At 39.1% G+C, this 16,443-nt stretch overlaps 1 protein-coding gene across 7 annotated transcripts in view; it reads left to right on the forward strand.

The window, feature by feature from the left end:
- The window catches only part of MACROD2 (mono-ADP ribosylhydrolase 2), a 3,459,957-nt gene that overhangs the window by 1,348,944 nt on the left and 2,094,570 nt on the right, over positions 1 to 16,443 (forward strand). For all 7 annotated transcript variants that reach the window (XM_077485921.1, XM_077485927.1, XM_077485924.1 and 4 more), the window contains exon 5: positions 14,548 to 14,664. In XM_077485921.1, coding sequence (XP_077342047.1) covers positions 14,548 to 14,664 — 117 coding nt within the window. The remainder of the gene's footprint in view (positions 1 to 14,547; positions 14,665 to 16,443) is intronic.

Raw genomic sequence — 16,443 nt, forward strand, 5'->3', positions numbered from 1 at the left:
AGCATGGGAAGAGACTAAATATATTTTTGATAGCAAAAAGCTGATCTCAATGCATACATTAAGTTATATAAAGAATTAAAATATAATGACCTAAATCCATTATGTTTTCCTTAAAGTAAAAGTACAGCAAAGCTCATTTGGCTGCACTTCTCCTGTGGATTGCAGAAGTTCAGTTCGTTCTGCACTGCTGTGGCCGTTTTCGGCAGAAAGCAGGCTGACATCACAGAGCTGGTCCAGGCTGGAGAAAGATTGTGACCATATGGTCGAGATCTGCCCACATGCCTGGACCAGCACCCAGCTCAGCCTCTCAGCCCCCTCCACAACCCAGAGCTCCAAAAAAAGTGAGCGGGGGGAGAGCCGGTGACTGAGAGTCACTAGCTCTCTGCTCTGGGAACCCTGAGAACCAGGTGATCGGTGGTGTTCTCAGCCTAGAGCCAGCAGGGGACAGATGCAGCATCGGATCGATGCTGCATCCACCTAGGTAAGTATGATTAAAAAAAAAAAAGGATTCATATACTTCTCTTTTAATACAATGAACAGATGTGGAATATGCTCATGGTACACTTGAAGTACATTTGAACATTTTGCATTTCAGCTTACTCCATGGGTCAATTCTACCATCTGGCTGACTTCCTTTCTGGTATCTATCTTTTGCCCCTCACAGACCTGCTAGCTAAATTCTTACAGTTCTTGCATTTTCTCCCTGAATCGGCACAATTGAAAGCCTATGTTTTGTCAAACTTTTTTTTTATTATTGGCATGAGGGACATTACTTACTATCAATACAAAGTGTACTTTGTGCTAATGAATGGTGCTTTCGTTGAATCATCTGTCTTCTAATGCTCCCCTATCCTTACAGCGGTAATATTGCGGTTAATAGAGCCAAAGAACCTGTGACTCCCTGCCCCGTCCATCAATCATATAAGACTTATTATAGTTTATATGAATGCCGAGTGGTCTATGATTGCCTGCCACAGGTACCTCAGCTTTATTAACACCCACAGCACTCAAGGAATACAACTGCAGAAGGGCATTGAAGGAAGGAAGATTTCAACTAAAGCAAGAAGCTATTACCACAAGTGATGCTTCACATTGATAGTAAACACTGTTTGACTAAACTTAGGCTTTAAGTTTCAAAATTCAACACTGGTTGGCTGCTTCAGGTACATCTCGCTCTCTGAGCTTCAGAAATGAGCAGAGATAGCCCAATCGCTGCACACCTCTCCTTCCCCGAGTGTTCACCAGGTAAAAGCAGCCTTAGTTCGATTCATCCAGGCCACACCCCAACATGTTTCACCCTGCCCATGATTAGCGATGGGCTTAGGCGGGTTCGGATCGAACCCACCAGGGAGCCAGCACTGCACACCACCAATCATAGCCGGCTTGTGTATGTGCAGCTGCCGGTCAGGAAATGCCTCATTGCCTATGATTGGCAGTGTGAAGTGATGGCTTCCTGATGGGTTCGATCAGAACATGCACAAGCCCATCTCTACCCATGATTCAGCCCTGAGCTGAGGATGCTATTATCTGCTAACCATTTGAGCCAGGTGATGCTATCTTTTCCTCTTTCTGCAGCATGTTTTGGGTCTGGATGAACCTCTACTCAGCCTGCACCCTCACAAGTCAGCAGTATCCAACTCATCAGACCTTGACAGCCTGAGTAGGGACCCTTAAGCATCTATTGCGGGTCTCTCTCTGAGCTTGTTACAGACTTGAGGCCTGTGTCAATGAGCTTTTATTTATTTCAGACATGTTTTGCATTCCCATACATATCTATAGAAATGTAAAACCTGCTTAAAGGAGGTCAGATGTTCCTGTATTTAACTTCTGAATAGTCTTAGAAGCGTCTCAGATCAATTCCATCAACACAAGCCAAAAAATCATTAGATGCAAGCTTTAAACGGCACACATATTGGAGCTTGGACATGGTATGAGGTTGCATATTATATACTCGTGTGGTAAGAGGCTGGCAAGAATTAGTGCGAGAAGCTTTTGATTTCTAGCTGCTTTGAATATTGTAAGACTCACATTGATGGTGAACTGGACTTTAGAACAATGTGTCTCTCTATTATGAGTGTAGTATTCCCAGTATAACATTAGCAGTCCACTGATTGATTTTACATGCTGAATGACGTTCTTCAAAATGGAATCCTATTTTTTTTTTTTTGTTGAGGACCTTTAGATAAGAACAATTGAATCATTCCCTGTCTTTGCTTAGCTATGTAAGGGCTGCACTGAGGAGAAGATCCTGGAAAATCAATAGAGATCCTGCTAGTAGAGTGTCTGATAATCCATTGGTGAATACAACTGACTTCCACCTACTGAGGCCTTTTTTCTTTTTCATAGGTGCCATTATTATTCTTTCACTTTGCTATGAAATAGTAACATAACTATTGCACAGTGCTATCCTGGATCTTTAGAAATATTGAATATTAAACAAGTATTAAACCACGGTGTGCTTGGTGAGCTTTTGCCATAATGTGCAAGTAAGCACAGCATGCCACTGCCATCTGTGCTGCTGCTACTTATGTGTTCCCAGGCATCCCCTTTGGCCATTGGTCACTCACTGATATAATTTCCGCCCATGAACACAGTGTTTACATCATCCCCATCACCTGGCCTATTCCAAACATCTGTAAGATGGCTGAAATGAACCGACAGTGTAGACAGATGTAGCAATAACCCCGTAGGAGCCGCTGGATAGGATGGGTCCTCTGTTCTTTGTCTCAACCTTTTTGAGAATCTTACTCCCTCTAACAGACCAGGCTGAGTATACAAACATGCAATACCACAGAAAATCAAAGTATACATATAAGTAGTAGTGCTATATCAAAGAAAACAGGCACCAAACCAGATAGTATGTTGTCACCCAATAAGTTTATATGCTGTCACCCAATATAGTTGGCAACTAGGGAAGCATAAAATTGATTAACACTGTTAGTGCAATTTAGCATATACAGTGATTAACAGTAAGGACTAGGCATAAGATGACATTTGGTGGCCAGATCAGCATAAACAGTAGCAAGGCCACCTCAAGTGTAGCAGTGAGCAGTAGTAAAGTTTAATCTACTTAATGCTGGAACTGTACCAGAACACATTTATGGTGGCAATGCTAGTCCTAGATCAACTGGGTATGCACTGCTCAAAAGAAAAGGAGGATGGTAGTGGAAGGGGCAGGGGGGAAAAGAGGGCTTGCAGAATAATTATAGAAAAAGAAAGTGAAACACTGCGCTTACTTAAACAAACTCAGCTGCTAACATTCAAACAAAGTTAAAATACATGTGAAAACAAAAAATGTAGCGCTATAAACTGATTATACTATGAAACCTGAGAGATGGTTTCCTATTGGGTAAAAGCAACTTGTGTGTCAGGCGACAAAAAACAAAACTCTAAACTCTAAACTCGTGAAAAAAATAAATGTAAACAGCATCAAGAACAAAGTGCAGTGATTGATGCAATGTGGCAGGAACAATGCCTGAATGATAAAGCTGCAATGGGATCACATAACACAAATCCTCTGAGAGCAAGCTATTATCAGTTCATCGGTATATACAGTTCATCAATTTAAACATAAATCTCCTTCCAATACAAGTCTTCGCGTATCAGCCAGGGCAGCATGGACACCAACAGCAACAATCTATTTGTCTGTCGCACTCTCAGCAACACTTTATAAATGGAAGGTAGGTACTCTTACCAGAGCTGATGGACCCGCATGCCCTACGACAGATGGTCAAAAGAGCTTGTAATCCTGGAAGGATGTATCCCGGCCTCCAGTGGGCTGAACCGTGATGTGGAATCCTCCTTTGGGTGTACTCCGTCCCGGATGGAGGTAAGTAGGCCAAAGTATACCAGACGATGTTGTACTCACTTTAAAAGTGGTAATATCCGAAAAGGCCAAATGCGTTCAAGTATCAGAAAAAGGCTCATAAGGGTAACATGGAAAAAAGAAGCTCCGGATGGTGTAGATCAAAAAAACCAATTGGGTTTATTAAAAAATATATAAGTTGTACAAAAAATAAAAAGTGATCACAAAAACAATTAATATAAAAGAAAAGCAAGCCCCTGTTGATGACCGCTTGTGTCAAAACGCGTCGGGAAGCATTACTTGCACCCCATATTGCTTTTCTCTTATATTAATTGTTTTTGTGATCACTTTTTATTTTTGTACAACTTATATATTTTTTAATAAACCCAATTGTTTTTTTTTGATCTACACCATCCGGAGCTTCTTTTTTTCTTTTTCATGTTACCCTTATGAGCCTTTTTCTGATACTTGAACGCATTTGGCCTTTCAGATATTACCACTTTTAAAGTGAGTACAACATCGTCTGGTATACTTTGGCCTACTTACCTCCATCCGGGACGGAGTACACCCAAAGGAGGATTCCACATCACGGTTCAGCCCACTGGAGGCCGGGATACATCCTTCCAGGGTTACAAGCTCTTTTGAACCTCTGTCGTAGGGCATGCGGGTCCAACAGCTCTGGTAAGAGTACCTACCTTACATTTATAAAGTGTTGCTGAGAGTGCGACAGACAAATTGTTGACAGAGACAGATTGTTGCTGTTGGTGTCCATGCTGCCCTGGCTGATACAGGAAGACTTGTCTTGAAAGGAGATTTATGTTTAAATTGATGAACTGTACATACCGATGACCTGATAATAGCTTGCTCTCAGAGGATTTATGTTATGTGATCCCATTGCTGCTTTATCATTCAGGCATTGTTCCTGCCACATTGCATCAATCACTGCACTTTGTTCTTGATGCTGTTTACATTTATTTTTTTCACGAGTTTAGAGTTTAGAGTTTTGTTTTTTGTCGCCTGACACACAGGTTGCTTTTACCCAATAGGAAACCATCTCTAGGTTTCATAGTATAATCACTTTATAGTGCTACATTTCTTGCAGAATAATTATTACAGGAGGAGCAGTCGTTTGGAGATGATGTTCTACCAGCTATTGTTGGGGCCCTCTAAGAGCATCGGTGCACTTAACAACAGTCCCAGTTAACCTGCATGCAGTATAGGTATGGTATAGTCTCAGTACAGGTGCCCAGTAGATGTGCACAGTAGATATGGTTCAAATGCAGTGACAATTCAATATAACTGAAGTGTAGGGTTGACATGAGTGCAGTATAGGGCTGGTATGGATGCTGTGCTGTATTGGTTGGATGCCCTGCTCTCACTGGCTCAGTTTTCTACTATCAGTGTTAATAATGGGCAAATAGCTCTCTCACCAGTTCCCAGAATGCTGCTTTGGGCAGTCGCCATACAAGGGGGCCCCCATCAGTCTCTCCCTGAAAGCCTCTGGTGATCAGAGGTGGGAAGCAGAGGGTGAGTGTATGCTTCAGTGTCATATTGGGATGTGTAATGTATCCATTGTAGTATAGCCATTATATGGCTGTCATCTCAAACTGCAACTCCCTGCATTCTCAGCTATCTGCATAGAAGTCCATTGCTTGACTTTAGTTGTCCTCCTGCTGGCCGGAGGAGAATAGTGCACCATAACATCAGTATCTCAGTAGAGGGAGAGAAGAATAAAAAGCAATTTCTCAGTCTCCATAATGCTTTAGCCCTGCACCTGGCTACACAGACATTAAACAAATTTCTAGTGGAAAGAGGTACTTTTTTTGGCGGAATAGACTATGTATGTATCTACTGCCAAAAATTCATACTCCTACAATTTTTGTTTACTATTCAGCTTTAAAAATTGCTGCCTCATAGTACAAAGGCAGCAGGTACTCTGTACATATTTTGTGTGCAATTTGATTAAAATCAATTACTTCTTTTTAAATTTGATATTGAATATTTTCAGCAAACTAACCCTTGTGTTACATTCATGTTGATAGGCAAAGGAGACAGAGAGGATGCTCAGATGATGTTTGCCAACACCACATATTGTGTTTATTCAGAGATCATTGATTAATCTAATGCACTAGAACATTCAACATAATTACATGTGAGAGTCTACGACAATTAAGAAAATTATTTTTATAATCCGGAACATAAAAGCACGTTCGTAAGAACAACTTTGATTTAGCTTTATAAATTTTATGACGCAGCTGTACCACTGAATATTGATGATGTTTCCCTGTAATAAAACCTGAGGAAAAAAAAAACATGTTTATTTAGAGCTACAAGACACTTGGTACAGGATAATGGAATGAGAATACATCAACATTTTTATTTCTTAGCAGAACTAAACCCACTGATTTAACGATTTACCGAAGCAGATACATTCAATGCATTTCTGCCAGTGTGCTGATGTCAGCTTTCAACTAAACTTTAACCACTTCAGCCCCAGAAGGTTTTACCCCCTTAATGACGAGGCCATTTTTTGCGATACGGCACTGCGTTACTTTAACTGACAATTGCACGGTCGTGCAACGTTGTACCCAAATAGAGTTTTCTTTTGGTGGCATTTGATCACCTCTGTGGTTTTAATTTTTTGCACTATAAACAAAAAAAGAGCGACAGTTTTGAAAAAAAAAACTATATTTTTTTACTTTCTGCTATAAAATGTTACCCTATAAAAATTTGTAAAAAATCTAATTTCTTCATCAATTTAGGCCAATATGTATTCTGTTACATATTTTTTGTAAAAATAATCTCAAGTACCGTATATTGATTAGTTTGTGCAAAAGTTATTGCGTCTACAATCTATGGGATATTTTTATGGTATTTTTATTTTTACTAGTAATGGCAGTGGTCAGTGCTAAAAAAACAATGTGCAGTCACTGTATAAATGACACTGATGGGAAAGGGTTAACATCAGGAACGATCAAAGCGTTAAATGTTCTCCTAGGGAATGCTTTCTAACTGTGTGAGAGATGGACTAACTCGAGGAAGAGCGACATCTGGGTTCCTGATTAGCAGAAACACAAGATTTCTCTCTTCCGGTCTGACAGAACGATGGTCTGCCTTGTTTACATATGCAGACAGACATTCTGTATCTCCTCCGAACAATCAGGTGTGGCTAGTGGCCACCGGACCCGCTGATAGGCTCCCGCTGTGTCCGATGACACTGGTAGCGAGTCATTGGTAGCGTGTGCCCCAGACCCGGAAGTCCCAAACCACATACAGGTACATTGTTTCGTGCAGCTGGGCCGCCCTGCTGCAGTATATGTGCAGTGGACGGTCTAGCAGTAGGTAAAGGAGACATTTGGGGTAGATAAAAAAATGAAACAGACATACAGTTAGATCATTATTAACCATTTGCCGACCAGCTCCTTTACATATATGGTGGCAGGTTGGCTCTCCTGTGCAAATCGCTGTCTATGTTCAATTAGTCCCATAGGATTTGAATTATTTCTATTGGTTTAGGTGGGTTGTTTGTTGTGTAGTGTTTTTATTTGGAATGATTGGTATCTGTCCAACACCTCTTGTTCAGCTATTTTAGACTGGGTAGGGATTGGCTAGAAAGATTAGGTATTCATAGGCCGCTAACGGGGTTTATAGTTTGTACATTGGAGTATAATTAGTGCATTTTTATAGCACTGATCGCTATATAAATGTCAATGGTCCCAAAAATGTCTCAAAAGTGTCTAATCTGTCCGCTGCAAAGTCGCAGTCCCACTAAAAATTGCAGGTTTCACTGCCATTACTAATAAAAAATATAATAAATCTATCCCCTATTTTGTAGACACTATAAATTTTGTGCAAACCAATCAATATGCACTTATTGGGATTTTTTTTTTAACCAAAAATATGTAGAAGAATACATATTTGCCTAAACTGGTGAATACTTTTTTTTTTCATAATTATTATAGCAAAAAGTAAAAAATATATATATTTTTTTTCAAAATTGTCGCTCTTTTTTTTGTTTATAGTGCAAAAAATAAAAACCGCAGAGATGAGCAAATACCACCAAAAGAAAACTCTATTTGTGTGAAAAAAGCACATCAATTTTGTTCGGGTACAATGTCACACGACCGCGCAATTGTCAGTTAAAGCGACACAGTGCCGTATCACCAAAAAATGGCCTGGTCATTAAGGGGGCAAAACTTTCCGGGGTCCGAAGTGGTTAATTTGGACACAGGCACAATTTTTATAATTTTGGCTCTGTTTGCCACCAGAATAAAATTTAAACGAAGCAATCCAAATTAATTTAAATTAATCCAAAGTAATCCAAAGTGCAGACTTTCAGCTTTAATGCTAGGGTGTTGAACATAAATATCAAGTACAAATTTTAGGAACTCCAACCATTGTTATACACAGTCCCCCCCATTTCCAGGGGCTCAACTGTAATAATGAATATAATTATTAAACAATTATATATTTTTTTATATTTTGTTGAGAATTCTTTACTGGCAATGACTGCCTGAAGTCTGGAACCCATGGACATTACCAAAGACTGGGTTTCCTTCTTTCCGATGCTTTGCCAAGCTCTACATGCAGCTGTCTTCTTCTGTTCCTTGTTTGTGGGTCTTTCTGCCTTTAGTTTTGCCTTCATCAATTGAAATGTACGCTCAATTGGGTTGAGATCAGGGGATTGACTCGGCCATTGCAGAATAGTCCACTTCCTTTCATTCAAAAGCTCCTGCGTTGCTTTTGCAATGTGTTTTGGATCATTGTCCATCTGTACTGTGAAGTGCTGTCCAACTTTGCTGCATTTGGCTGAACCTGGGCTGACTGTATATCTTTAAACACTGCAGAATTCATCCGGCTGCTTCTGTCTTCTGTCACATTATAAATAAACACCAATGACCCAGTGCCATTGGCAGCCATGCATGACCATGCCATCACACTGCCTCCACCATGTTTTACATATGATGTTGTGTGCTTTGGATCATGAGGTGTAACAAGCCTTCACCACACTTTTTTTGGAAAAAAATCTGAAATGATTTATCTTTGTCTCATTTTTTTACATCACAGAAACCTGACATTTTAAAGCGGAGGTCCACCCTAAAGTGGACCTTCCACTCATTGGAACCCTCCCCCCCTCCGGCGCCACAATTGGCACCTTTCAGGGGGGAGGGGGGTGCAGGTACCTGTACAGTACAGGTATCTGCACCCACTTCCGGCGTTGATTCTGCAGAAGGTACGCCCCTTTCTGCAGAATCTACGCCCCTTTCCGAAGGTCCCCCACTGCCTGCTGGGAAACACACGGATCCCAGAGACAGCGGGGCCATCCTTATTGCGCAGTGCGACTCGCGCATGCACAGTAGGGAACCAGGAAATGAAGCCGAAAGGCTCCACTTCCTGATTCCCATACCCAAGATGGCGGCGGCAGCACCCGAGAGACGATCGAGAGATCGGCTTCGGGTGCTGACATCGCGGGCACGCTGGGCGGGTAAGTGTCATTATTTTAAAAGTCAGCAGCTGCAGTATTTGTAGCTGCTGGCTTTTAAAAAAAAAAAAAACGGCGGACTCCCGCTTTAACAAGGGTGTGTAGACTGTTCCACTGTATATTGCTGGGACGTGGCATCACATAGATTCTCCACTTTACAGGCAGGCTAAGGAAACCCCCCAGGCACGATATTTAAAGGAATATTTCATTTTTATTGTTTCACTTTAAGCATTATTAAAATCACTGCTCCTGAAAAAACTCAAGTTTTAAAAACTTTTTTTGCATTGATACATGTCCTTTAGCTCGGTACCCTGGTCCCCATACACTTTTTATGGCAATAACATGCACTTGCATATAAGCCTTTAAAACAAACACTTTTGATTTTTCATGTTCATGTCCCATAGATGGCGTTCGCATGTTTGCACACATTTTTTGCCTGTTCACGGTGTTATGGTGCGAACCAAACCAGGGGAATCACAGCAGAGCAGGTGGATGACAGGTTTGTGTCCTGCTCAGTTTATGCAGTGTGACACAGACAAAGCCCAATATACTCTATGGTCGATTGGGTGTAAATGGACTCCACTGTCTGTTTATACCTGACTGCCCTCCAATCCACCTAGACGGGGGAGGACAGATACCCTTCTGTTTGTTTTTAGCAGATCAAATCAGAGGTAAAAAGGTCCATTTACACTCACCAGTCCTTAGGGTTGAATGGACTGTCCGATCAGGTCCGCTTGAAAAACTGACAGGCAGACCTGATCGGACCCTTTCTGTGAAAGGGACCTTAGACTCATCCATGACACCTTCTCCTTAGAGATATCTAAAAGGCATTTTTTACATTTTCTTTTAGGTATGCTGTGTGATTTTTGAACGCATAATTAACATATATAGTGGGGTTTTCTCAGCTTTTGTTATAAAAAAGTGGAAATATCCTTTAAAATATTTAAGCTCTGCATCTCGGGGGCATCTGCAATTCTATGTCTTGCTTATGTTAGATCTTGATCATTTTGCCATGTGTACAGTGCATATATATCAACCAACCTGTGAATTTTGATCATGAGACTTGTGAATAATAAGTACATCTAAGGCCGGTCATACATTGGTCAAATTTTTAAATAATTTTCTTTCGACAATCGTATCTAAAAAATTTAGTTAAAATTTCACAGCATTAGTGGGCCACGGCAATGGGTGATTTTTGTGCGACCATCGAATTTGAGTGGTCGGGTATGTTGGAAATTATTTGAAAAACAAATGATTTTATGATCAGTAATGGGAGAATCACGTGTTCAAAAAAGAAATGCGCATGAGCACAAGAAAAGAAAATTGAATGAAAAGAAGATTCTCTGGCACAAAAATTATTTTCTTTAGCAACATGAGGTGAAATTGAAGACTTGGTCGAATTTCGAAATCAATGGGGGCATCGTCAGATCACAAAACACACAAAGTTTCGTTAGGAATTTGACCCATGTATTCCCTACATAAGGTCTGAGGTATATGCGCAAAATTTTGCAGCTCCAGCCTATATCTTCAGAGTGATTTAAAATGTTTTTTACATATGTTTATTCTGTACTTTATAAAAATATTAGAAAAAAATAATCCTTTTTGGAAAGCAGCTCTTTCTAAAGATACTCTATGAAATGTTACTAATCCTACTTGTCTGTATAGGGATTGACGGTACTGGTCAAAGAATCTACCGGTCAGATTATCTGAGAGTTCACAGCTTTGGACATCGTTAGTTTTGGCTACCAGCAAAGCTAGACATGACCACATTTGACCCTACTAAGCCCATCAATATGGAGATGATCCGAGACATTTGTTACTACGAGAGAATGAGTGAATTCTCTGTAATAAGTACATTAGCACAACTGTCTGTCTCCCTCCCTGAGAATTTCATGGAGATAGATCACAGGCTGTCGACTTTCAATGTGTACACTGACAAGGCATTTTGATATAGTGTGACATTCCAGTGAGGGCCAGGGTGAGTGATATCATATCCCAGGACAATGCTCAAAAGATGCCATTGGTCACAGATGCTAATGTATATAGACTGTTGCCTGAGGAAAAATGTGTCAAATATTTCTAGTCTTGATATATAAAAATAGTGAAATGTGAATACTGTTAGCAGTGTCATGCCAACTTTCCAGAAAGGAGCACATGCTAGTCCTTTAACTCTTTCTGATCCCACGTGTTTGGCAGTACATCAGAAGTAAAGGATAATTGTAATTGGACATTGATCATGTTAATGACATAAACGACACATTTAATGTAATCCTGGGTGCTCTGTCCTGAGTAAACATGGCTTTGTGCGTCTTAGTCGAGGCAGGAAGATTAAAATGACTTTGAAGTAAATGTTAGATAATTTCTGACAAAGTATTGCAATTAATACTTGGGTATTATTGTTGGATAATGGAAGGCATAATTTTGTTGGTGTATTTTTAGAAAAACATTTAAATACATCAAGGGGTGAATAAGGTTCAAGAAGAGGTCAGTATTTTCAATATGAAACCAAAGTCGAGAACACGGGGACATGACCTCAAACTAAGCTGACAAAAGTTCAAAAGGAATCTTAGAAATTATTATTTCATTGAAAAGGTAGTTGATTCTTGGAATAGACTTGCAGCAGAGGTAGTAAGTCATCCAGCAGTACGTGGTTTCAAACATGCTGGGGACAAACATAGATCTAAAAAAAAAATGTAAACAATAAAAAAACAAAAATAATAAAAATAATACAAAACATGTATTATTAAAAAAAAAAACAAAAAAAAACAGGCAGGCTAAATGGACCACTTTTTTCTGTCATCACTTTTTCATGTTTTTATGTTATCTAGCATGGATTATTAAATATTAGATTTTTTTTCAGTCTGTGTAATGTTTTGATAGATATTTTATATATGTGTTCTGTTTATGTGGTCAAGGTTTTATTTTTTTGTTTGTGTTTTTATTTTTTTTATTAAATGTTTGATTTTTGTTTTCAGTCTGTTTAATGCTTTGATAGATATTTTATATATGTGTTCTGTTTATGTGGTCAAGGTTTTAGTTTTTTGTTTGTGTTTTTATTTTTTTTATTAAATGTTTGATTTTTGTTTTCAGTCTGTTTAATGCTTTGATAGATATTTTATATATGTGTTCTGTTTATGTAGTCAAGGTTTTATTTTTTTTTTTATTTTTTTTTTATAAGCTAATCCCAGCTTGTAAAAGATGAAGATATTTAGTTACCTCCCTGGTGGCTTATGTCTTAGAACTCCACTATGGTGTTGAATAGCTGCTTCACTTTGGTTTCTTCTTTTGGTTCACTACAGAATGGAGGAGCTAACATTCTTGCATAAAGAGCTGAAAAGATCTATGCATATTGGGCACCTCTAACAGCCAGGAGCTCATTATCATCCCCTATGAAGGTCAAAACCATCCTGGTCATTGCAGGAAATGGTTACATCAGATTGCCTATATTTTTTTGGTCATCCTAAAGCCTCATACACATGATCCCATTATTGTCAGAGGATTGTGTGATGACAGACTGTTGGCCTAAAATCCGACTGTTCATACGCTCCTTCAGACAATTGTTGTACAGCTTTTGGCATACAAATTTTGGATGGCAGGCTACTAAATTTTCGGCAGACAACAGTCTGTTGTCAGATTTTCGTATCGTCTGTACACTGATCCGCACACAAAAGTCCAAAGTACAAACATGCATGCTCAGAATCAATGCTTATCAAACACGACATTAGAAGGTGCCCAAAGGATGGTGCTCAAGAGCTGAAATTCCATGTAGTGCGTCACTACGTTCGTGTTTGTTGGCTGACAATTGTGTGCTGTTAGTATGCAAGACAAGATCCAGGCACATGCCCTTTTGACAAAAGTCTGACGCTCTGTTGGCCAACAATCTGATCGTGTGTGTACAAGGCTTTAGACTTTATCTTTCTAATGCCGAGCTTTGGTGGATGTTGAGCACAACATAAGTAGGCACTAAGGTATATCTTTTTTGATGTTGTTACGTAGGAGATGGTAAAACCCTTGTTTTGTATTTATTTGTGACACAATGGAAAGTAGGAAGAATTCACCATTATTAGTGTCTTGGTGACAACTTACAATTTTGGCTTTTCCCATAATTTCAGTCCTAGTGACAGTGGTCACCAGTGTGTTTCCTAGTGAGAACACAGCAATAAAAACCTAACAGAGGTTTTAATCCTACCAATCTTTATTCAAAACATAAAATCAGTTTTGGTTTAAGATGCATTTCAAACATCAACGCTAAATACAATAAATATAACCATAGCATGGGGCCCAGCAGCATGTGGGGCTAGGCACCTTCGCTCTACATAACAAGCAGATAACAATAGCATTTGGCTAAGACATTTAAATAAACTGTATGAATATATTATTTGGGAGGCTTTCTAAGATTTCTATGAAAGCAATAGGATTATGTATTATGAGAGGGATTGGCTTTAACAGTTCAAACATGCTACTGTTTCTTAAATGGTATTCAGTACAGGTCCACTGGATGAGGCTGGGTTCACACCACAGCACAGCACAGAGCGGCTCACAGCAGGGGTCCGGTGCATCCCTGTTCACCGTATAAGGTCTGATTTCAGCCAAAATTTTTGGCTGAATTCTGACCTGAAACAGACCAGAAGACACACAGGACTCTTGTGCAATTCGCCCTGGAGTCGCTCTGGAGATGTGTGAACCGCTCACAATCTCCTGACATGCGAATTGCATGACCTTTCATTTGTAGGGTCAGTCTGATCCAGTAAGGGAGCTTGTATCTGGGGGTGTATGAGAGGAAGAGGAAAAGTGTGTCTGTTACAATCACTTACTTGGAGTAGAGAAGCATGGGGGTCTTTATTGGTTTTGAGGTGGAGTCCTATCACATGTCCTTGACTACATATAAATACCTTATTAACTTCATCTTTTCAGAAAAGTTATCTGTTGAAACGGCTGCATTTAAAATGTCTTTGCTTTGTAGAAAATATTTCCCCGTATATGATTGTGTTTCTTTTCATGCAACTTTGAAATAAAAATACATGTTCTTGAATTGAAGTATTCAAAATTCATGTAATTGATATGCATTATTCATTTAATGAGCAATATTTGACCATGGGGATGTTATTGTTTGTTTCTTTCATGTAGACATTTATATTGCTGTAATGTGTCAAGTGCTATATGTTAGTTTTTTTTACGATTTTCTAAAATGAAATGCTCTATGAATTTTATTTTATCTTGTTTATATTATACTAACAAGCCATTTTTATGTAATTGTCAGTGGATGGGTGTATACACCGAGCATCAGGGCCTTATCTCATGGCTGAATGTCGTACGTTGGGAGGCTGCCCTACAGGACAAGCTAAAATTACATGCGGGTATCAATTGCCAGCAAAATGTAAGTCACTGTTTTCTTTTTCTTATATACCATGGTCATTTAGGACTTTATTACTGAAGTGATGACAAAAATGCAAAACCTGGCCACATTCTTTGTAGGCAATGAATTCCAGTCCATTCGATAACAGTGTAATGTGTCATATCTCATCTCAGATTAACCTATATCTTGATATTTCACTTGCATTGATCACTGTGTCAATACCATTATTTAAGACCGAAGGCATCATCAGGAAACACTCTACAAGTACAACAGAATTTCTGTTCCACATCTTTGAAACTTAGCATTTTGCATGTTGTCATCAAATGTGTTGCTTTGAGTCTGCATGTATTGGACAAGAAATGAATAGTACTACACCTTATAATATTATGTAAAGCAGGTCATTGTAAACTGTTTTTTTGGGAGCCACATTTAGCTCTTTCTTTCTCCATGGCCCCCATTGTGGCCCTCATTGGTTTAGGGGTAAAAAAGTGAATGTTCCTTCAGCTGTTCTCCAGTCAATAAGTTACACTTCCTTTCATAATTTTACAGCTAGAATTTTTGGACACATTTTTTTTAGCCCCTTTCTTCCAGGAATTAAAATTATATAATGCAAATGTTACCATAATGCTAAGTTTCGAAGTGTCATATTTTTTTTTCCTGGAATTAAATAGGTACAGTACAGTCCTTAGTAGACATAATGTGAGCCCTTGAAGAGTAGGGCTTTATTCACACATTCTACATTGGCCATGGTGCAGCAAGTATACCACGGATACTTTCGGCTAGGTTTCCAGATGCTTGTATCAGCAGTGGACACTTAGCCTGTACAACTCAATGACAAGCTGAAAGGAGCCTGGGCGGTCTGCAGTTGTAAGCATGTATCTGTACATCCAACAGGTACCTGCAGATAGGGACAGGTATTCAATTCTGGAGTCAGACATCTCTTACTAATAGCAGGTAACCACTGGATTTGAAGATGCATGCTTAGAGCCACAGACAGCCCCCGCTCTGTTGAGCCTACCAATGAGTTGTACAGGCTGAGCAGCCACTGCTAGTCCGAAAAAAACAACTAGTATCCTGAACACAGGTATACTTGCCTCACCGTGACTGATTTAGAATGTGTTAATTAGTCCTCCTAAATCATCCCACTATTCTATCTGGATTTGACGTGCTTATAATAAATTAACGGTTTAGACATGTTTTTGACCGCTGAATGTGATGTTCTTATGTATTACTAAAACTCTCTTTAGGCTATAGACTTGCTACTGACTATTTTCTATTTATACTACTTGCATTTGGGGTACAAAATTTAGTACAACTAAACAGATTTTGTTCTGCTTCAGCTATTTTGCTTTAAGTATTTTGATTATTTTCTAAGTCAAAGTCATAGCTGAGCTCTACTCTATTTTGTACATCTGTCTTTCAGTATTTTGATGCCTTATTTTTCCTCACACTGAAGCCTGGGCAATTATCACAGATTGTGTAATATTCTCTGGATTAGAGGCTTATGCAAATTATTTATTAACAAGCTCAAAAGAGCAGAGTATTTATTGCAGACTGAGAACCTAAACAGGAAACATAAGAATTTTTAGTCATTGCTATTTTTAATTTCCCTTTTTAATCTACGTGCTTAAAATTTCAAGTTTTATAGCACATTTTACACATTTTTTTATTCTACAACTATCATTTACTGTAGGAGCAGGTTTTTATTACACTGTTGTGTTCTAACAGTTACACTTTGTTGACATGAACCTTTTCCTCCTTGTTTATTTGGAGACACAATGTTAAAGGAATGAGTAGTGA

The sequence above is a fragment of the Lithobates pipiens genome, unplaced genomic scaffold (genome assembly GCF_037356315.1).
Source record: "Lithobates pipiens isolate NorthernLeopardFrog02 unplaced genomic scaffold, aLitPip1_a1.2 Scaffold_18, whole genome shotgun sequence".
Classification (NCBI taxonomy): Eukaryota; Metazoa; Chordata; class Amphibia; order Anura; family Ranidae; genus Lithobates; species Lithobates pipiens.